General features: G+C 41.4%; 1 protein-coding gene across 1 annotated transcript in view; it reads left to right on the forward strand.

The window, feature by feature from the left end:
* nkain2 (sodium/potassium transporting ATPase interacting 2) overlaps window positions 1–23964 on the forward strand; it is a 101279-nt gene that overhangs the window by 41354 nt on the left and 35961 nt on the right. The window contains exon 3 of the mRNA XM_036549951.1: window positions 57–137. Within this exon, the coding sequence (XP_036405844.1) occupies window positions 57–137 (81 nt within the window). The remainder of the gene's footprint in view (window positions 1–56; window positions 138–23964) is intronic.

Consider the following 23964-nt stretch of genomic DNA (forward strand, 5'->3'; position numbering starts at 1 on the left):
GTTTGCTTCATTTTTCCTTTCATGTGAAATTTTGTCTGATGTCCTTTGACCCACAGTATGCGGTCTGGCTGGTCCTTTGGGTCACCTGGAATGTCTTTATCATCTGCTTCTACCTGGAAGTGGGGGACCTTTCCAAGGTAATGTGCCACCATAAACTTTGAAAGATGCTAACTTGCTTTTAAAACCAAACTCCACTGCCGAAGTAACTGGATCGCTGGTTATTTACTGTGACACCGAGGTTATCAGCATCAGCTACACTGGAGGCAGCTCGTGTCTTCTCTTGGCAAACTCACCCTCATAAAGAGGCTGGGAAAGCTTTATTTGAGCTTCAGTGCAATTCTCTCTTGCACCCGCTTGCAGTCACTTGGGAAGTCCTAAAATAAGAATCGCACATATTTGTTTGAGGTGTATTATGCTTGAACACTCTGGCACTTTACCATTAGAAATGCTTGAATTTGCTTTAAAAATTTTGGATGACTGCATCAGTAGTTGTTTTAGTTTTATCTGAGTTGTTTGTTGCATTTTCAGTCTTTTAGTTTTTCAGTCCAGCAATTACTGGACAAAATAAGTGACAGAAACCATGTAGTTATACAATATGGTATATGGCTACATTAAATTTCAGAGGCAATACTTTGCTGTCAATAAAACGTAAAGCATATAAGAGAGTGTTTTTCAGTGTTTGTACAAAATGCTGGTGGTCATTTCAGTTACGGGACATTATATGTTGAAAGCCAAAGCACTGAAATCTATCATTTATTCTACATTAAACTGTGGGTGATACTAGTGGGTGATACTAGTCATGAGAATCTAGGTAGTCCAGTTAAGATTAAAATCTTTGTTTCCTGTGACAATAAAATATATTTGAAAAAAGGGTAATGGATTATAGATTACACAAGTAAGAAATGTGACTAAGGTCCTTTGTTGTACATTACATTCTGTATGCTTTCCTCCAGGACTTGCCTATATCCATCTTATGGATAGTTGGTTCCAGATGGAAATGTAACATTTCAATGTAAATCTGTAGAAAATTACATTTTTCATTTTACCCGATAATTTGTTTGATAATCTGTCATCTGTTCATACTTTATATGCAGAGAAAATGAGAATAGATAATGAAAATGTCAAAATGTCAAATACTGTATCCAATTAAACGTCACATCATCCATGTATGTGATTATCAAATTAATCAAAGAATTTTATTGTACTTCCATTTTGAAAGACTGCACAGCATTCTACATCAATGAGGAAAAGCCTATCCGAAACTGGTAATGAGAAATGTTTCTTTATTTTGAATGAAGTCTGTTCAGAATTACATAAGGAAATAAGTACATATATAATTCTATGTCATACTCATGAGATCATCTGAACACAATTGGCTAGGATAGTATATCAATTTAACTAGCTCCCATTGGAACCTAATGACCTCATCAGCACCTTTTAACCAGTTTGTGTACCAGCGACTACATAACCTTTTACCTGGTGAACCAGGTAGCCAATAACATAGCAACAAGAGCCGATAGATAGATCCGGTATTTATGTATTAGGAATGACAGAGGTAGTGAACAGCAACACAACACTTTTAAGCGTGATGTCAGTCATAAACTTATGAAGAAAAGGATGAGAAAGACTGACAAACGTGACCAATGTAGCCAATGAGAAGTGGTTGGCATTCAACCGGGTAGTATACCATTGTACCAGACTCCCTGCGCTTTGGTTAATTTGGTATCCCATCCTTGGAACAAAGCTGATCTCATGGTGTTCACCAAAGTGAAACAGAACAGCTCAGTTAGTGCCATGACATGATTATGGAACACGTGAAGTAGGTTTAAGTTTCATAACCCCACCCAAACCATGATACCATACCAGAGCCTTTGCTTTGTCTGACCTGAGTCATATCAATAAGTTGTAGTGTAAATTTGAAATTGTGTTTAGTGGTAGCGTTATTAGGATGTTCAATCTTGACTGAAACACAGTGCTTGTTTCTGTGGCATGGTGTTAATGCTTCATAGCCATGTGGGCAGACTGGATGCCTGAATTTAATATTTGATTGAAAGTCGAATTGTTTTCTGCCCCTATAAGTATGTGCACATTTGGAATTGTAAGTGTAGTTGTTATTATAGCAGTTCTAGTTTAACATTTCGTGATATGTGACTGAAAGTCAAACCTGTTGCTTCATTTCTCCGTCATTGCATTGGTACAGACTTAATCATTAATTGTGGTAGCAGATGGCACCTTCAGTCATCAGAGGATTTATCTTCACTTTTGTGTGCCAAACATTGGGGTTATTAAAGTGCCTTTAGAAAAACGATGTTTCCAAGGAAAGAGGACCTTAACTTTATAGCTGGCCATTTCATGTGTCACACTTTTATGACAGAAAACCTTTCGATCACTGACATGACTACTTTCTCTAAAAGTGCAGTGCTGCGTACGTGTGATAGTGCAAACTTCCTAAATGTGTCTGGTTCAGGTTTTCGTGTTGTAAACAATCTGTTAAGACTGCAGGTGCATTGTGAATAGGCCATGGTCAGGGAACGTAGAGGCAGTGTGTCCCAAAGGAGGATTAACCTGAATGCAGGTGATAGTGCAGTGCTTATATAGTGAAATGAACAAAGTGCTTTAATTTATGATCTGTGACCACACCTTTATGGCAGGGATTGAACAGCGCAGTTATTTAAAGTGAGGAGATAACATGCACTACAGAACTTGTTTCGGTGCCTGTGTGTATTTTCTGTTAGGCTTTACCCCTGTAAAGAAGACAATTTTGAATAAGCGGATTTGCATAAAACAGAAACCCATTATGGTTGTAATGCATAACTTGTACTATACATGCCTGATAGAAGTTAATATGTGTGTAGTTAATATGTATATAAGATGGGGAGGTAGGCAGCAGTGTGGAGTAGTGAGCAGCAGTGTCAGGTACTGGGCCACAGTGTGGGGTAAGGGGCAGCAGTGTCAGTTTGTGGGCAGGAGTGTAGGTTAGGTAGGTGGTAAGGTTGCTGGATCAATTTCTGGGTGGGCCGCTTATGTTGTGCCCTTGAGCAATGTACTTAAACCACATTGCCTAAGCAAATATCCAGCCGTATAAATGGCTGAAATGTAAAAGTTATGTAAGTTGCCCTGTAATAGCATCTGCTAAGATAATGTAATGTAAGTGCAATGTCACAAAAAAAACTATTTCTACCAATTCTCCAGTTTAACAGTTTCAGACAGAACAGACAGCTGTGTGCTTGCATGCATATTTTCTGGTTGGTTATAACTGGCTCGTGGCACCAGCAGAATCGAGCGTTTGTTCCTTTGATGGCTGCGCGGCCTCTGGAGACACGGTTCTATCATTGCTGCGGCTTCTGCATAAAAAAGAGCCGCTTCCACCATTGCAGAACGCCTCCCCACGACGGTCTGCCAATCACAGTTCTCCATACTCCGCTTTCAGCATTCCCACTGAATTTCCCAGCCTCACATCCCAGACGTGGTCTCATCAGGCATTCTCTGCTTAATAGAGGAAAGACCGAAGAACCAAAGACCCGTGTTCCCACTCCACAGAGGACGCGTGGTGCCCGCCTCTGGCTGGTTGGAAATACAGTGGCCCACCACCAGGCTCGGTTGTCTGACTACGATTCCATTCCATGTTCTCATCATGCTCCAGCACTTTAATTAGTTACAAAGGTAATAGCACATTACTTACTGTGATTTATTTCTGCCCACATTTGGGCCGCTCGTGATTTATTTATGTAGGTGTAATGCGTTTAGCCAGGAGAGGATCCAGCGAGACCCCGCGCAGCAAACGCAATTACGTTTAGATCACACACGAAAACAAATTAAGATAAATAAATGGGACGAATCCCTGTGTCTATGTTTCATTATGTTCGAGGTGATTGTTTTTGAAACTCCCGATCCTGAGTGCACAGCGGAAATCCCGAAACTCTGAACCCTTCACTGTATGAACAGTAGCACGTTGGCGAGAGGCAGCAGAACAAGGACGATTGAAACATGTCTAAACAAGGCAAAGTTTTGGCAAACTGAAAGCTGCGCTGCTGCTCTATGTTCAGTCAAACCGCAGTTTGCTTCATCTTTGTGTTTCCCTCATACATTTTACAATGGAATTTTTCCACAATAAATTTCACTATTTTCTATTTTTAAACAAATTTGATGTGTATATTTTATTTTTCACAAATGTACACACTTGAGATGGCCAGATTGCCATACATTCACGATGTGTGTTCATGACAAAAAAGTTCCTCCCAGGCAATCATGTATTTAGAGAAAGTTTTATATGGCCCACTCCCTTGCCATACCAAGAAAGATATTTCTTTAAATTGGGTTGGAACTGGGAGCTATTTCTGTGGAGTTGGTGGCTCTCAGACGAGAAGTGACAGGCAATGGCAGGCTAAACTGGGCCTGAAGAACCAGGCTGAGTAAATAACCCACACGTCACAATCCAGCCAGCCGGTTCAGAGGCAGAGAGCAGCCCTGTGAAATAGATCTGATGGGGGGAGAAAAAGAAACCGTCAGAATTGTCTCAGACAATAACCTGGAAGGTTTCAGTTCGGTACGTTTGTTTTGTATGTCAGGAGAAAATATCTTTCTGGCACACATTCCCATGAGATTTGCCCTGAATTGAAATATATATGGACAAATAAATATACAAATGATTAGAGGTCTCCATGTAGTGTGGCTTTTTAAAAGAAATGTAGCACATTTGGTGTTAAGTATGCAGGTGTTAGTAGTCAAAAATTTTGAAAACTATACCTGAGCAAAGCAGGAACAGCAGAATGCAAATAGGATAATTGAGATGTGGCTTTTAAACTCAGTTTGCATGTTATATGGTCACATGTCAAACCCATGTTGTCGACAGTGTACGATCAGGTACACCTAGCCAGGTACATGCAGTCTCAGTCAGTGCATGGTTATGGTGTGGCAATGTGTTTGGTATGTAGGGAGATGCAGTGAAATGTAATGACACAAGGGTAAATTCGCAAGTGAAATATTTCACTGAGAGGTTTGGAATGGTGTATTTTACGGCACCCCCAGGGTGCGATGGCAGGCACATGATGTGCAAATCCAGATGACGCCGTGCCCTTACCTGCGCTCCATCCTCCCGAGCAGAAGCAACAACGCTAAACAAAGCTCGTCTCTTCCCTGCCAACCAGCTGGGAGTCTTCATATAAAATTCCAGGATTCTGATAAACTGTCAAAGTTAAAAGTGATAAAGTGATTTATAGTCAATTTCTCTGGGAAGGAAGGAGAAAGCAGGAGCTGTCAGTGTTGGACCTTCAGAACAAATGAGTTACAGTTCATGAGGCAGCTCAGTGCAGCTATCATTTCCCATCAGTGCTCACGGCTGACAGCGCGCGATTTAGCGTGCCGAGATGAAAAGGGAGGGGCACTATTGGACGCGATTGGACTCTGACTGAGTCAGAACCACCCCCATATATCTCCCCTGACTCGTGGTGCTGCCCGTTTGGACTCCTCTTTTGAGCAGTCTGATCTCGGTTGTGGCATGTGCTCATTGTCTTTCGAAGGGTCACATCCTTATATATTTTGTCCATCGCAGAGAAGGTTGATATTGCCCACATTGCTCATGTGCCCATGCAACCTATATGTCAACATTTTCTTCATACAGTTTAAGTTTTGAAATTGGCTTTATTGTTATTTCACACCATATTTTTACTTACTAACAATGGTAATTATTTGGTGCAGATATTCTGGAATTATATGTGTATTCTTAAAATTAATATTTGATTGGATGATTTCTTTTTTTTAGCAAAATGTTCAGAGTTTTACTCCCTGTGAGGAAATCCATATATCTGATTTCCTCTTATTTGAATCGATTCGGCCCTGTGTTGAATAAGTCAGTTAAAAGAACCTGAAGCTTGATTTTATTGAACAATTTACAGCCTGAAGGGATAATTTGGACTCGGTGACATTGTCTTCAGCGAAAAGTGCTGGCTGTTAAAAGTTGGCGAATTTCCATGTTGTACCGTTTATCTATTGATAAAATACCAACCTAATTGGCCAAAGGGCAAATCAAAGATGTCTTTGTTTGTTTGCAATCTTAAGACGGGTACACACCAACGTGATATTATAGAACCTTTCCCAACATGTAGAATTTGGCCAGTGTTTGATGACTTTGAGTAAGGTGTGAATGAAATTCAGAATCCTCACAGTAGGTTGCTGATATTCAGCCTAAAACTGTGAGCAAAAATAGTGCCTCACAGTAATCTAGAGAATTTATATTAATATTGTTGCAATGGAAAACAGAACATCAACAGTATTCCTAGATAACTTGAATTTGAATGCAAAAGAGAAGGAATGTCCCACTAGATGGTTTGTACATTCACAGTTCAAAAATACAGCTTTTTTTGTTGCAAGTCTCCAGTCCTATACACCAATACACAGTGTATAGACTTTTAAATTGAGCCTTTTGTTAGACAGATGTCAATTATGTTGTACAGCAGTGCTAGCATGCAGAAAGTACAAATAACAATTTATCCATATCTCCCATGCTCCCAGTGTGTAGACAGCGGTCATTAGGGTGTCTGTGTTCAAATAAATTCATCTTATGATGTCGTACCAGACAATCTATCTTCCTACAAATTAACCCCTGCCCTTCCTGTCATAAGCCAGGCTGCTCGTAGTCATGTCTCCAGCACAGGTGAAAGGTAAATGGATGGAATAAAATCTTGAGTCATAGTAATGAAGTCATGCAATCGCTTTTCTTGAGAACTTTGAGTTTGTATTGCATTTTGTAGTTGCAGATGGTAGTTGAAGGACTTAAATTAATACTGAAAGAACAGTTTGTAACCACAGAAAGTAGGCTTTTTATATGGTTTATTACAAATTAACTTAATTTACTGTAAAAAGGAAATGACATAATTACATTTGCATACACTAAGCTTGCAAGTTAACACAGCAAAGGAGGTTTTTGTTGTTGTGAAATGAACGCTGTGCACTGCATGTCAAGTCAGGTTTTTTTTGGTTTGTTTTGTTTAGTCTGACTCTCCTGTGACTTGATTGATTCTTGAGTGTTTGCTGTTATGTTACTATGTCATTAAGGAAGCAAGGTCACACTCGCTTCAAACAAAGTTTGTTGGAAAAAATCAGTTTACAAGACACACACCCCAAGACCTTGATCAAGCCTATTCAATGCTGAATGACACTGACCGCCACTGAGCTTGACCAATGCTAATCAGAACACTTTGCATCAGTCCATATGTGTCTGGAGGAGAGGCACTAAACTGCCCAACAATAGAGCATAGTGCACCAGCCTTTAAAGGGCTCTTCCACTGGAATTAATTAACTAAAGCAACATTTTTTTCTTTTCTTCTTTTTCATCAGGTTTTTTTTTTTCATTCAAGTTGAAAACCAGTATTATAAGTCTTGATTCCTTTTTTATTGAGCGTTTAAGTCAGTAGAGCACTTTTAATGTCAACAGGGATGACAGAAGTTTCCTCAGAAGTTTGCCGGTCTCATTAGGCTGACAGTAATGCAGTGCCATTTCATTGACTGAAATGGTATTTTTACATCAATGTCTGTCTATGAACACTTTCTGTCATTTTTTTTTCACTGCCCACTCTATCATATTTTCCATCAGGTCCTGGATTAGCTCCTTGTCAATGAAATGAATGTTTATCACCATATTATTTTTGATAATTTTAAGCTGCCTTTCATTGCAACAGCGCTAGGTAACTGATCATTATTCAAGGAAATTTAAAGCCAGACAGGCGTGTTTGAACCCTGTGTCTTCAAATGAACTTTTTGTCATGTTGTTGTATTGTTCAGTCAGAAGGTTCTAGTGCTGTCAGTCTTTGTGAGATTGATTATGTTCTGCTGGTCTCTTAATGGTTATTTCTATCAATCATGCCACATCCTTGGGCCTCTATTTTACTCCCATCACTCTGTGCCTCTGAGGTGTTCTACCTCCGAACATCGGCAACATCAATCTCCGGAAACTAACAGCACACCAAAAAACACTACTACTGATAAGGCCCAGAGTTATCTTAAACGTCATGCACAATACAAATACACATGATCACATAGATGGTCATGTTCTGTGTTTGTTCCTCCATAAAATCCCAGCATGCTCCTCTATTTGTTGTGAGTAGTTATTTTTCTTTGTGTGTTTTTTAGAGTTGAAATCATTGAAGCTTTTTATGAAGTGACAAAATTGAAAATGTAAAATGACAAAACAATAGCCTGTCTGATGGCAAGACAAAATGCTCCTATGGTCACACTATGGCATCAGCAGGGGAAGGTTCATTTGTCCAAAACTGCATGATTGACAAGGCTTGACCAACAGGTCTGACAGGAAAATTCCTGTTATTCCCTGCGCTGTCACTTGGGATCATTTTGCAGTGAGACTGATGTTTTTGATGCAGAAAAGTCTATGTCCTGGATGCAGGCAGAACGTCACATCTTTGTGCCAGATTCACTTTGTGGCTTCTAACCAGGTGGAGAAACATGCGTGATTGACCTTTTTTAGGGGGGAGAACCAAAGTGCTGGAACACTGTACTGTCCAACTCTCATGCAAGGCTCAACGGCTTTTCTGCTGAAAAGCAGAAAACAGCTGTGTTTCAAATAAACCCTTCAAATGTATGACAAAACCCATGACCTCAATACAATAATATCATTTTGAAACAAAATCACCCTTTAAGAGTTGAATGGGGAAAGAAATGTCTCACCCCAAGTTACATTCTCAGTGTTGTTTTATCTGTAGAAGTAAAGGAAAAATGTGCACATTAACTTGGCAAATAGTGCCATGAACTTCAAAGAGATTGATTTTTTTTGAAGCACACCATTTACCTTTGGAGTGCTTCAAGATCAGTTGTGTCTCTAATATCAAAGCTATCTCTAATATCAGTTGGTAAAAGCATTCCTTTGGTGTAAAATTGTGATATTTCGGAGAAAGTCATATTGGTACATTTCTTCCTCTGTTTCATAACCTCTTACTAACCTCTTACCGGCGAAGCAGAACATATGAAATGCAAAGTGTAAAATGTCCGTCTTTCATTTGCACAAAACAAAGTCCTGTTTGACAGATACTGTATGATGAAACAAAAAGGCTCCCTGGGGTGACTACTTTCATGGCTCGATCCCATTCGCTGCTACAGAGCTTTTTAATTTGATTGATGCCTGTGATGATTTTTAAGCCCAATGACTGACATTGTTGCATCACAGTTTTAGTACACTACCTCTCATTTCAATCAAGAGATGTAGTTGTGGGCATACATTTCATAAACTTACCAGCACAAATAAATGTTTGTGTTGATAGGTTGACTTAATGATAGGCTACATTTTAGGGAGATAAACATGCAGATAGGTTAAATTTTATAGAGACAAGCATAAAGATAAGCTAAGATTTAGATAGACAAGCATGTAGATGCGCTTAGGTTTAGATATAAGAACATGTTTTGCTAAGACTTACATAGTCAAACATGAAGGTAGGCTAAGGTTTATGCATAAGAACATGCAGATAGGCTAAGGTTCAGATAGACAACATTAAATCAGCAAGAGGCCCCGTGTTCCTCACAGCATCTGCCACATGGCTAAAGGCCTGAATGCTAAAAGCCTTAATGTGTCATGCCCTTTGTGCGGATGAGACAGACCCAGAGGTGAACATGCAAATCCATTGTGCTACCAGAAGGACAATTAGCTGTGTGTTTCAAGTGTTTATCCATAGTGTTGTTGAATGGAGCTAAAGGGGAATGATTTCGCTGCAGCACCATTACATTCAGAGTAATTAGTTCACAGCCTGCGCTGGTGAAACACCAGGGCTTACTCTAAAGGTCAATCTTTACTGCTAATGAGTTTGAGGAAAGCGGCTGGTTTTCTCTCTCAAGATTCCATCAAATATTAAAATTACTGTAATTAAAATTAAACGATATTTCCATTTCCATATTAGTAAAGTGGATTGTGTTGCTGATGTAATGACATCTAGAGTGTTGTGCATGTCTAATTTTCAAAACATGTGCTTTTAGTTTATTGTACAAAATGTGTACATTGTTAAACTCAGCAGTCTGCTCACAGGACAGTTGTGAGCGGAGGAATGGGTGTGTGGTGTAATGACACGTTGTGCTGCTGCTCTGCCATTTGGCCGCAGTCTCTGTCTGCAGACGCATGTATTGATGACTCTTTGGCCGGGGGAACCGGGGCGTCGTTTCCAGCCATTAATCTTCCCCGGCATTGCAAGGTGTGAATGTATAAGGGTGGCCATTTAAAATGCCGCAAAATATAGCATCTCAGATTATTAGGAGATATAATGCTAATGGAATCCGTGCTTGGAATGTTACTGTTCTGGACGTATTTTCACCCAGAATGAATTATACCTCGGAAGTATTTTCATTCTTGAGTGGCCAGTGAATTCTGGAGATTACCCCTTGGCTAATATTTCCAGACATCAATTGTACTAACACTAAATGAACAAACAAACCAACCCTCAACCCCCACCCCACCTCCCCACGACCCCCCAAGAAAAAAAAAAAGATTGCAATAGCTGTTTATTTCTTATGATAAATCTGCAATATAGTCACTGTCAAATGGCTAGAAGAACTGGAGGCTGCATTCTGCAAAGACAAACAGCATTAACGAGAGGTCCATCTCAATTTTCTCATGCACCATCTTTAAAAGTCCTTTTCATTGCCCCGAAGCAGGTTATAAAAGTCATCAAATTTACATTTTAGGAAGAATGTAGAATGCTCACATTCAGCTATATGGATGACTCTGTCATACAATTTCCCTGTTGCAGGAAATGGAGCAGTAATGGCTCTAGCCCTTTCTTGAAGCGCATTGCTGGTCTTGCTCATTTCCGTGTATAAATCAGGCACATCTAATGGGAATTATTTTACTGTTGTCAGGTTGCACATCTCCTTCATGGTGCTATATGTCCTCCCATTAGCCAGCTCAATACCCCTAAGGCATTGGCCATGGCTATAACAACTCCGTATAAAACCATTCTGATATATTCTATTGGCTCACCACTGCATTTTTTTCCAGGCTTATATTTAGCTTCTTCCAGTTGACAGTTTTCGCCTCACTGGGTTGCGTATGTATTTAGCTTTATAGCTCTGTGTCCCGGAAAACCTGTATTTGAGTTGACAGTGGGAGTGCTCAGGTTCAGCTCCTGCTCCTTATTCAGGGAGATTGTGGGTAACACCAATGTGCTTCTTTAAAAAAATGCCATGACTGCTGCCGTCCACCTGCACTGGTAAATTCCTAGATGGACGTCACTTGGACCATTCCAGCCACTGTGGCCTAATACATACAGTACTTGAAGATTGTAGCCCTGATTGAGCTCTTTTGCCTGTTGGTGGTGACTGCAGTCCCTGATTTCAAAATTAGTGTACAGTAGGCCCACTTGTAATATGTGTTAGGTTCGCTCACAGCGCACCCACTAGAGATTTTCAAGAATCCTAATATGTGAAATAGACTTAAGGCTTGTAGTGTGGTATGCTGAATGTTGGTTGATTGGATTGGGACTTTCCTACCACTCTGGTTCTGTTAGGTTTTCAGGGTGACATGTGATGTTGATCATACCTTATGGCAGAGGAGGCCAAATTTAGTAGCCTTCGCTGGTGAGGCACAATTGCTGTCTTAGTGTGCCATCTCTGAGGACTCCTTGTCTGAGATGATGCCATTTGTGTTTTCAGAATTCAGTTGTTTCTGCCATTTTCCCCATGATTGCCCAATGTGCCTTTTGACTGGTTGCTGCTGGTTGGTTATCATTGCTCTCGGGCCATAGAAACTAAGCCTCACTTCCCATTTATGTTAGTTATGCATCCAAAGATTTTCTTCCCCCCTCTTGTCATTTGATCGATTTTTCTAGAAAGTAGGTCACCCAGAAATAGATGTTGGTGCCTCCTGACTGGTTCGGACTACTGAACTGTGTCACTTGCGTTTCATAGAAGAAGAGTTCCAGGAAATTGGATTTATGAGGACCAGGAGGGGAACAGTTCCAAGCTGATGCTGAAGGGGCCTACAAGACAGAGACACATTCTCCAGGCGATTTTGGCTACCTTTGTTTTGCATAGTTATAAGCCCCTTTCTGCTGCCATTGTCAATGGACAAACCAGCACAATGATAAATACTAGGCATTTCCTTAACATGGCAATGTAGAGACACTTGCTCAGTAACAGGCAGACACTGCAGAATTTACACTCCTATAACTTAAAATAAAATACTCTTTCAAGAGAGCTCCTCAACTATTGCAGAGAGGAAAGGAAGAAAATTGTGATAATCAGGCATATTATTCCATATTCCTGATCTTACAACTAATTCATAGTATTTATGTGCTCTTTTATTGCACTCTCTCTTTGTCCTGCTCCCCATCCCCCCATTGATTTAATGAAAGAATAAAAGGCTTAATGACATTCAACTCTCACTCATAGAAGAGCACATCTCTGAGGCCCGATCCTCCGCTCCTGCCATATGTCTATTAATTAAGTTATAATAAGGACATTTAAACCAAAAGATGAGTGCATTTATTTCTCTGGCTGTTGAGGGTCCTTGTGTTGATGAAGATCAAGGAGATATGCATTCATTACATTTCATAGGGCACTTCTGTGATGCCAGAAACTGGGGGAGATGGGGGAAGGCATTGGGGGATTGCAAGCTGAAGAGATGTGTCAATTGTATGACTCGGTGCTAAACTTGGGCGGAGCACAGCTCTGTCTTTGGAAGATTTTGCTACTTTACAGCTGGAGAGTTTCTAGGCATCTGTTTCCTTTTGAGGAGGGAGAAACAGGAGAGGTCGTCAAGGTGACAGCAGGTGAGGTTCGCTGGGCAGAGACTGTCCTGTGGAAGCGGGCACTCTTCTGACACCTGCAGCGGCTGCAGCAGATGTACCCCCGACATCAAACTGCCCCAATGACAGAGGATCTGCCTGCACGGCCGGCACATTCGTCGCTTTCACTGATTTACCCTCCAAAGGCATAAAGCCCAGCAGCGTCTCGGAGCACCATCAGGTCTTCCGCCAATCGATCTCTCCTATGAGCCTGTGGATGGTGCAGCTGTCAGAAGGTCCCCAGCATTCTTCCCTTTAGTCTGTTGCTGGGTTTCTGTCTCCACTCCCTGAAGGTCATACAGCACACGGATGTGTTTGTCAAAAAAAAAAAAAAAAAACAAATGTTAGGGCTCAAATGAAGTGATTTACATAAAAATCACTGTAACCTTTTCTTAGCATGAGAAAAGCATCAGACCACAACAAAACTGCGCGCCTGATTATAGAAACGGAGTTGCACTGTGTCACATGTGGTTAGACGCTCTGTCTCATTTGTGCATCTTGACCATTATACTCATTATAATTATGCACAAAGACAGAAAATAATAAGAATTCCCAAGGAGTCTAATAGTTCATCCTTGGAAATGGGGCAGCTAATGAGGAGTTGTGATATTTTGAGGAAATTTCCATATCATGTCAAAAAGAGCTAAAGCATAAGTGTTCTCTCATAGGCTTATTTTCCATGCTAAACATCAGTCAGAACATTGCGGGAGTTTTAGGGGTCTGTAAAGCCACTGCACTGAAGAGTAAATAGCAATCAGCAGTATTTAATGGTTGATCAGTTGATGAAAGAAGAGGTCCTGGCTCTGTTCTGAACAAGGCATAGCCAGTCAGACGTACAACCCATTATTACTATCAGGACTCATTTTTATTCCAAAGAACTAAGCCTTAATTTTCACATTTCAGTGAGCCCAGTGTATGTATGTATGTGTGTGTGTGTGTGTGTGTGTGTGTGTGTGTGTGTATGCATTTTTTTGTCATAGATTAGCAGATTTAGCAGGAGCATAAAGATTTCCTATTGTTTAATATTTGTGAGATATAACATCATGGATATTGCTCCATTGAGATCATACATATAAAATCATATGTGTCGGAATATAATTTCCAGATTAGTGGGTATTACATTCTAGGGTTTATTCCTCCAATTAGATGTCTGATAATAATGTATCTATGAAATTATACAAATGACTGTTTTGTCAGTTAGTCATTTAAGTAGCAGGTGCATGCCTGCCTCTTAATTTCTGCCTTTTAATTTTAGCATGGTTTAATCGATAGTACAGCGCCATTAACCCACCCTGCGTAAAGTAGTTTTCAATTGAGATGTAAGTTGCTGGGTTATGATGCTGGCAACCCCGCACCTGTTTTATGGTGAAATTAGACCGAACGGTTAGAATGATAGCTTACTCTTAAAATTCTCTCTTTCGCCCTCTCTGCCTCACCTATTCTCCCTCTCTCCCTTTCTTCCTCCCTGTTTCTCCCATTCTCTCTCTTTTTTCACTCAGTCTGTTGTCTGTGTGTGTGTATGTGTGTTTGTTTGTGTCTCTCTCTCTCTCACTCTTACTGAGGTGTAGTTAACCTGCAGCAGTGGCTGATGGGAGAATGTTCTCTTCAGCTCACCAGCAGTTCCTGCTTGTTTTCCCATGCTGAACCTGTCGTCTGCAGTGCCGTACTGTGTCCTCCTCCGACCTTATAGTGCTGTGTGTGCAAGAAACTCTTCCACTGATTAAGTAATGTTACCCAACGTTACAGTGAAAATAACCCTGCGTGTTTCATTACAATAGCATTTGTGTGAGTGTATGTGTGTGCGTGTGTGTGCGTGTGTGCGCGCGTGTGTGTGTGTGTGTGTGTGTGTGTGTGTGTGTGTGTGTGTGCGCGCCAGGTCTTTACAATATGGAATTGTGTGATAGGGAAGATAATGAAACTTTCATGTGCAGTGGGCCCTTGCTTGAAAGAGTGGCATAAAGCACTGGCAGCATAGTGTCAAGAGGCTTGTCCACTCACCATAGTAACATCGCCTTGAATAATGTGTGTGGTTGGTCATCGGAGCAGGCCGGTTGTATAATAAGCTCATGATCGTGACACACAGTGATGCAATATTACTCACCGGCATGTGTGAGAGCAAAATCTGTTAGGATGATGTCATCCCCCGCAGTGACACGGTGACTAAGCCGAGTGTGTGTGGGAGCTGTGGGCTGCCACTGTCAATGATTCCCACTCCAGAGTTGTGCTCTGTGTGTTCATGACACGCACACTGTCATTCGTCACTGACCCTGCATTTGGCGCTTTACACAGTACTCTTATCGGTACCTTATCATTATACTGTGAACTGTCGCTCAGGCAGCAGCCAAGCCGGCACATGTGTGTTTGTCTGTGTGCTTTCATCTGTGTGTGTGTGTTTGCACGCACGTGTATATGTGAATGCAGGCGTGTGCGCGTATGTGTGTGTTTGTGTGTATACTCTCATGTGTGCGTGTGTGTTTTTGCATGTGTATGTGAGTGCTTATGTGTTTGTATGTGTGTGTGTGCGTGTGTGTGTGTGTGTGTGTGTGTGTGTGTGTGTGTGTGTCTGTATATGTGTGTGTGTGTGTGTGTAAATAAATATCACTTTATTTCACCTTAAATATCTGTATCTATTAATAGCGACAAACCAGTCATTGGAAGAACACAAAGTGCCACTGCTGACCTAGAAAGACATCAAAAAGAAGGCAATACAGCAACACAGGAGCCTGTATTTTCATAAATGGAGTCTTTCACCTTATAGCAGTAGGCTAGAACCAAATGTGGTGTCCACTGAACCCAAAGCAGCCCATCCATCAAAGACATTGCATTTACACATGTATTTGAATGAGCCGCGCTGCCTTTTTCTTCTCCTTTGCAGTCTGTGTAAAAGGAGCTCATGGCGTTCCACCAAGCTGCTGATGCCAGCATAATGACGCCTCTTACGCGTTCCAGCCCGCTGACAACTCCAGAAACGCTGCTTTATTCCGGCTAACTGTAAATACCCGTGCTGTATAGAGCTGCACGCTTCTGATCACTGTGGCGTTCAGCCTATAGCACGCCTGTAGAAAGCGGCCTTTTGCATGGCATTTAAAGAAACGCAGGCACCACCGCCGCCCGAGCGTTATTCTCCTCTGCATAAATGCCGCTGTCACTTTAAAGTGGAACTCCTTTAAGCAATGTGAAACGCAGGCGAAAGGACACTTGGGAAATTAAAACGGAACACTAAAGCGAGACACCCTCCTACGACTAACAGCGCGGGCCTCTGTCGCTGTCGGCCCTCAGCTGAACGGGTGGGGTTTCAGATTAGCTCCGAAAATTACCTTTTTTTTACCAGATGTTTATCCTGTTCAAAAATTCATGAAACCATTCATTAAATCCACACCATTATGTAAATATCTGTAAATTGTCAGTTTAATTAGATTTTAGCAATGGCTTCTGTCTGATTACAGAATTATTAACATTGTGAAAATTTTAAGAAATAAAACAAATGTAATCAAATGAACAATAAAGGGGGTAATTTTCTTTTTATGTCAAAGGAACTGAAATGATACTTTGTAATATTGAACAATTATTTCTATTACATCAATATTTGTTTATATATTATGTACATATCTTTCTAGACCATAAACATTTCTATAATGTATTTCAGTAAGCAGAAACACAAAAAGCAAACAGTGCCAAGGAGAAATTTTTGGTAATATTAATTTCTTTCATCAACATGACCTCCCAGCTGCTTGCTTGTTGTTGTTGTGAAGGCAGCAGACTGCCGTTGTGTTACTTCCAGCTGGTGGGGTTAGTTTAGTCCAACTGGGTCTGTTTGATCCAACTGGGTTAATTTAAGGCAGCTGGGCACGTTTAAGATGGTGGGGTTAGTTACAGGCAGTTGGGTCTATGTGAGGTGGCTGGGTTAGACTGAGGTGGCTTTGTTAGTTAGCAGTGGCTGGGATATTTTGTGAGAGAAGGGTTCGTTTGAAGCAGTTTGCAGTTGGGTTTGTTTAAGGCAGCAGGGATAGTTTCAGATGGCTGGGTTAATTTCGGTGGTTGGGTTAATTTGAGGCGTTAGGGTCTGTTTGAGGCAGCTGGGTTAGTTTAAGGTGCCTGGGTTAGTTTCAGCTACCTGGGTCCATTTGAGGTGGCTAGACCCATTTGAGACGGCTGGGTTAATCTGAGGCAGATGGTCTCATTGGAGGCGGAGGGCCTGTCACTTTGTCTGGGGTGAAAATGTGTCCTCACAGTTCTGTGGCCCTCAAAGCACCAGTGCTGAACCTTAACACTAGCAACTGGACCAGGCTCTACTATATGTGCCCATCAGTACCCCATGCCCCCCCCCCCCCCCCACCCCCCTTTTATACACCACTGGGCCATCAATGATTCATACCCCTCTTTCATCTGATGCTGTTCATTCATTTGTGCCTTCAGGGGCTGTGGGAGGGGGGGTGGGGGTGGGGGCAGGGCGGGTTGAGGGGGTGTTTCTGCACCTGCTCTGCAGGAGGCTTTTGGAAAGGAGCTGAACAATGCTCGCCTCAGGCAGCCGTGACCGCTGAGCACCAACCTCAGCCTCCAAAAACTCATTTTCCAATTATCTTTAGGTCACCAGTGTTATTATAGTGATTATGGACCAACTTGGCCATTATGCTCCTAAAGGCCTTTTTCCCTGTGCTTTAAAAATGGAGGGGGAGGGGACACGGTGGCTGCAGGGACAGATGGCAAATCTGTTCTTGTATTTGGTGGTTTTATCGGTTTTGGTGTAAAAGAGCCTAAAGTGAGACGCCAAGCCATTCTTTCTTACCAGTTTTTAGCATGTGTGTTTATCCCAGTGCCTATCGCTGCACTCTCTTAACTAACATAATGTTAGTTAAAATGTTACTGAGGCCCTGATACTCACTACAGCGTGTTTCATTTGGAAGGGAATGAGGTGTGAGTCTGTTCCTGAGATATATCAGAGACAACATATATTGTCTTCAGCCAATTTGAATTAGGCACACACCACTTGCATCATAGTGTGTTTATGTGTGCAGGTGCATTTTATTTCAACAGCTTAGAGCTGTGTGTGTGTGTGTGTGTGTGTGAGTGTGTGTGTGTTTGTGTATACATGTGTGACACGGAGTTGGGGGGGATATTGTAGCAAAGATTTACAACTATGAGGAGAAGGAGATTTTACACTGTCACAAACCTTTGGAATACCTGTGTGCTGCAGTTAATACCTGTTGTAAAGGTAAAGCCTGTGAGTTTCTTTTTGCTTCCTCCATGTGCCACATATGTGTATATTCAGTACTGCTTCATCTGATCTGTCCATTGATCCACCGGCACTCACAAAGCCTCCCTTCACCCGGGCAGGGGCCCAAACTGCAACAGCAAAAGCTTTTACCGCAATTGAATAAGGCATATTTTTATTAATATAGTTTAACAAATTATGTCATACTTGAGCTGCTTTTTATTTAGTTATTCAGTTATTTATGTATTTATTCCTGGCACAGACGAGTCCATTATATCAAGGAAATCATTGCCAGGATTATTCAAATTAAAATGCATCCAAAGCGTTATTATATAAAAAATATATTTTAATACATTTTCCACAAAATAAATTGCTCATACTTTTATGACTAAGAGAGTTAAAGCCAGGGAACGGATTCGGATGCCTTGCTCAGGCAACAAAGGAGATGTTGTGAATTAATTCTTAAAACACAGTGTTAAGAATTGGTTTGTTTGGATTTTAAAGAATATGTGAATGGAATTGTTTTTATGCATAGTTGGATTGATTTCCTCAAGCATATGAAATTACTCTGGGGTTTATGAAGTCCCTTGATGATAAAAGTGGCTTTTGCATGCTTTGAAATAATTAGCATTTAATAATTTAGCAAGTGATATAAATATTAAACTTGCATGCAGTTTTAAGGTTGTGTGTATTACTGCATTTGTACACCCAGGGGCATATTATAAGGTTGTGTTGTGTATGGCTGGCTCCTAGCATGGGGCCAGTGCTTTACACGAGTGTCTTCTGTTGTGAAATCTAAGCAAACCTGCTGTTTTATTTTGGTTTCAAAGTGGCACAAGATCTGCATGACTTTAAAATATGCTTGCTGTGTTGCCTTTTGCTGTTTCTCTGACAAAATATTTTCTTTGGAAACGAGTCTTTATGTTCTCTGGAAGCAGCAGATTGGGTTCAAACGTAGATTTTTGTTGTGGAGGCGAATACATGTGGTTGATTGATGTTTCAAGTAATGTGTTTTTGGGGGTGTTGGTAGGCACACTAAGAGAAAAAGATTGGCAACGTGACTCCTTGCGTATGTATTGATCATCTGAGTAATAACCAAAATAAAACTTATTGATTACCATTGGTGGTCATTAGTTGTAAATCAGTATTAGGTCTCATTATTTGTTTAAGTAACTTTTATGAACCAAATTTAAATTACCAAACTATTTTAAAGTTAATGAGGCAAACAGAAAACCTCTATTTTTACTTAACTGGACTTGAACTGCTGGCACTGGAACCATTCTAACTGTGATAACACTGTCCAGATGGAGCCGTATGGTACTTGTTGGCCTGGCTTGTATTTTCCATTTGGACTGAAGGTGGTTGAGCCATCCATAACTCATTTTTCAGCAGTATGAAATAAACAACAAATATCTGAAGATATGTTGAAAACATTTTCCCTGTATTTTCCAATGAGCATTACTTTTGTGTGAGACTTAACAGTTAACAGTTAGCTGTTAAGATAAGGCAAGTGACCAATTTTTATACAAAAAAGCATTTATATGATCTGTGTCTGTTTTTACATTGGCTATGTGAGGAATCCATTTGTATAATTTTTCAATCACCATTTTCAGCTTTGGAGGCTGCAGCCCCTTCTCTCTGTGGCTTATGTTGAGTGATAGCTTTATGTAACTGTAAGCAGACGCCACACTAGACAAACACTCACACACAATGGCAGCAGCAATTCCCTGCAATTGAAGAGGAAGTCAAATGTGCAGCACTTCATAGCTTATGTAAGAGTGACGGAGAATGAGCTGTTTGTTTATTTTTACAGAGGAGTAGATTTTACCAACAGTGTTACAGTAGATGTCCTATCATACTGAAATTCCAGGCACCGGGAGGGTGCTTTGCACTTTTAATCCCTGTTCTATTTCGGTCCGGCTTTATGAAAGAAAGCGGTGTTACTGAGAGCAAATCAATATCCACTTGTTTGCGGTATAATTCGAGTGCAACTGTATGCACTGGGCCTATTTACTGGGCAGACCTGTGTTAGGTTCACTTAAGTTCACAGCCGCCATCATTGGCATTGGAAGCACGAGGGCTTCATGGTGGCAGAAGCAACAGCGCTCTGCTCTCCTGGGAAAGAGAAAAACGAGCAACCTGAGCTGCTGGGTTTACTTTGAAACAGACATTAACAGCGAACATTAAAATACATCTTTAGAAAGTGGACGCAACCTGTATATCCAAGAATTTAGGAAACATTTGGGTAGATTTTGGAGTCATGCTTTTTCAGCTTTTGTGAGGTGATGTCACAGAAATTGGCTTCATTTTGTCAAAAGGTGTTTCTAATAACATATGGAGAATAAATACTTAATGTTTATTTATTTATTTTTTTACTCAGACAACATTTATTTCATTACTACTGTATATTTTATGGGTTGGAATCTGATAATTAGCTGGCTAGCCTACTGGCTGAAAATAAATTTAGCTAAGTAGCTTGCTGGCTGGCTTGTAACCCTTTTTAACCCAGTAGGTGACTGTATGTTGCAGCTGGCTGTGAATACCAAATCTAGTTTGGGGATGTTAAAGCCTACATTTCGACCTTGTTGTAACATGATATTCAAGGTGATGGTGTTGTCAAATCGGAAATGATAAGGGATGTATTTCAGAAATGTTTTTGGAATTTATTAATAACCTGCATCACTTTGTTAGTTTACACATTTTTTGCTTGCAAGGAACCTATTGGCATGGTGTTAGTCAAGGCAGTTTTAAGTGAAAATGTGTATAAATGTGTTGATAGGTATATGTGTTGTATAGAGACGTACATAAATGCTGTTTGAATCTCCTCGTGTAGTTTTCCTTCACTTAATCACTGCAGGGTTCTGTATTTGACTGCTGCCATTCACCTCTGACCCGCACCCTCAGCCTCACCACACACGTGAATGTCCCACACTCCCAAAAACTCAGCTGAACGGCGGACACAACGCATTTAGCATGAAACAATGAGCGCGTGTCTACTGGCCTGCCACCAAGCCGCTGAAACCACTGCAGCTCTGGCTGCTGTGTTGATCCATCACTGCTTCTAGAGGAGGCTGTTATTTTGGCACGGCTCCCGGATCCCTGCCCGTCTGTAGAGGAGAGCCCGGGGCCTCTGACGGACGGCAGGCGGAGGGGTGTGAGACGAGCCACGCGCCAAAGTGTCCCACTCGAGCCGGGCGCGGGCTGTGCAGCTGGAGGGTCTCGCTGACCCGCGGCCTCGCAGCCTTAAATCAGGGAAATGAAACGGGTCTGCTCTGACGGTCACCATCTGAACCGCGAAAGGCCCAAGCAAAAGAGAGTCTCCCGGGATCAATAAAAGCTCATAAAACTCATCTTTCTTTCAGATAGAATGGTACTCCCAGCATAGAAGTGAAATCCACCTGACCCAGTTTCCGCTTATTCTAATACATGTGTGTGTGTGTGTGTGCACGCCTCTGTGTGTGTGTGTGCATGTCTGTGTGTGTGTCTGTCCGGGTGTGTGTGTGTGTGTGTGTCTGAACTGGGGCAGATTTATTTATTGTCTCCCGGCTGTCAGGAGAACTTTCGCAGGTGACAAAAGTCACAGCATCACCCCTGTGAAACTAATGGCCACGGGCGCCTAGTTCTGAACTTCACAGGTCGATGAGGTGTAGGCCAAATCCGGCGCATCGTTATATTCGTTTCTTCCATCTGTAATCACTTGCCCAGGGCCTCAGACCCCGTTCCAGTGGGAGCTGTGTCTGGGTCAGCAGCTTGAGCTTGTGCCAGGCAAGGGGAGTGGGGCCCCGACCTCATGACCCCCCCCCCCCCCTTTTCCCCAGTGGGTCAGTCCTGTTCATAATCACTGATTGTTAAGGGAAAATGAAAGGGCTTTGTCCCCTGAAGGATGTGACAGAGGAACAAAGGACGACAACTGCGTGCTGTGCCGACAGTGGCGCACTTCATCTCAGAACAGAGTTTGGTTTTACTCTGGAGGACCATGTGTTTGTTCCCTTGTGTGGATATCTATGCTCATACTGTGACATTGCATGCAGCCAGATTGGGTCTCACAGATCAGCTGGCTGTTTATTGCACCGGTGTGTACGACATTTAGCTGGAATTCTTGACTGTGGCCTTTTTATCAAACATCTGCCAGTCCTGTGTTCACAGATGATGTGGCCTCTTCAAAGACTGGTACCGCATTCAGAGTGAGTTTGCAGTAGGGAACAAAGGTGTGCATCTCATAATATCAAACATTGCTGGAACCTTCAATAAAAGCGTTGCGCTGGAAAAATTTGGTAACTCACAAAGGGTTGATTTTTGTTGAATTCTCGGTAAGGTATTTTCTATTCTGTTTAAAGATGGGGAGGAATGGCTGTTTTGGGACAAGTGCTATGTGTTCTGTTATATATAAATGTGTTTAATGAGTATGAATGATATTTATCATGTTTACCATAGCACTCATATGGTCGAATTGTATTGCATGTGTAGTGGACTAAGTCTCCTGGTGAGTAGACCACAAGCACGGTAGAAAAAAATTAACAGTGAACGGACTCAGTTATCCTTATTAGTTAACGCTATCTGGTTATGCTGTCTTTATATGTTTTCGCTATATGGTATCGCTCTGTCGTTGCTATATATCTCTATCTGGTAAATGCTATCTGTAATCGCTACCTGTGTATCTGTTACCACTGTCTCTTTGATATCGCTATCTGTTATCACTATCCTCTCCATCTTTTATTGTTATCCCTCTGTTATTACTATCTCCTATCTGTTATCACTATATTTTATTGCTAACTCTCTATCTGTTATCACTGCCACTCCATTGTTATTGCTGGATTTATGTCTGCTATCACTACATCTCTGTGTATTATTACTATCTCTCAATCTGTGCACCATGGGGCTATAGAAAGACATTCTTGACTGCTTTCATTCAAACCACTTTCTGTGGGTTGCTAGAGCAATCAAGGCGAAAGACACTCATGAAAAAAGTTCTGTGAATCCCCAATACACAAATTTGAATACTATTATAAGAACTTGAAAATATCTTTATTAGAAATTCACTCTTCAAGACTAGGGGCTGAAAAATGTTTCCTTTGAAGCCTCTTATCAGCATGAAAATGTGTTTGAATTCCACACAAGACCTTAATGGAGTTCTCATCAGGACCTACTAACTGGAGTATTAATGGAGTGTTTGACTTTCTTGATTTCATTTTAGCTCTCCAACACCGCAGTAAAATATTATGACACAGGGAGTGCCCACCTCTCATAAATGGGGCTGCAGAAAAACATTCATCACAAACCTTGGGTATTTGGCACAGTTCCCCGAAGGATTTTGCTTCCCATTTTACACTGTTTAAAGACGACAGAGGCGACATTGTAGCATAGTGGTTAAGGAGCAGGACTCGTAACCAAAGGGTTGCTGGTTCGATTCCCCATGAGGGGCACTGCTGCTGTACCCTTGGGCAAGGTACCTCAGTAAATATCCAGCTATAAAAACATATAATGTTGTAAAAATTGATGTAAGTCGCACTGGCTAAGAGCATCTGCTAAGTGCCAATAATGTAAGATTACCAGGTATTTGTCTCCACATACATCGAAAGGACACCAGTTACAACATGTTGCTAGGCATCTGCCACTTAGAACTGAGTCTTATCATAGAAGTCTATTGACACACCTCCCCATCCCCCACGTGTAAGGAATGGCCTCAGACAGGCCTGCAAGTTCTATTGGCATGACTTGCCACCTGGTGTGTTACCAGGAAATCTCTCAAGGAGCTAAACAGGATCCTGTTGCTTTTGATCTGTTTTCACAGCTTTTCTCTTACAGTTGCCTGAGTCCGGTGTCATGGATACGGGTTAGACGTGACACGAGGTGACCAGAAAACCTTCTGTATTGTATTTTTGGCTTGGGTTATCTTGTGCAGCAGGTATAATTGCAGACAAAGTCGAGGGTTGCAGAAGCTTCGCTTGTGAATCTTGTCTAATTGCTCCTGAGTGC

This window comes from Megalops cyprinoides, chromosome 17 (genome assembly GCF_013368585.1).
Source record: "Megalops cyprinoides isolate fMegCyp1 chromosome 17, fMegCyp1.pri, whole genome shotgun sequence".
Lineage (NCBI taxonomy): Eukaryota > Metazoa > Chordata > Actinopteri > Elopiformes > Megalopidae > Megalops > Megalops cyprinoides.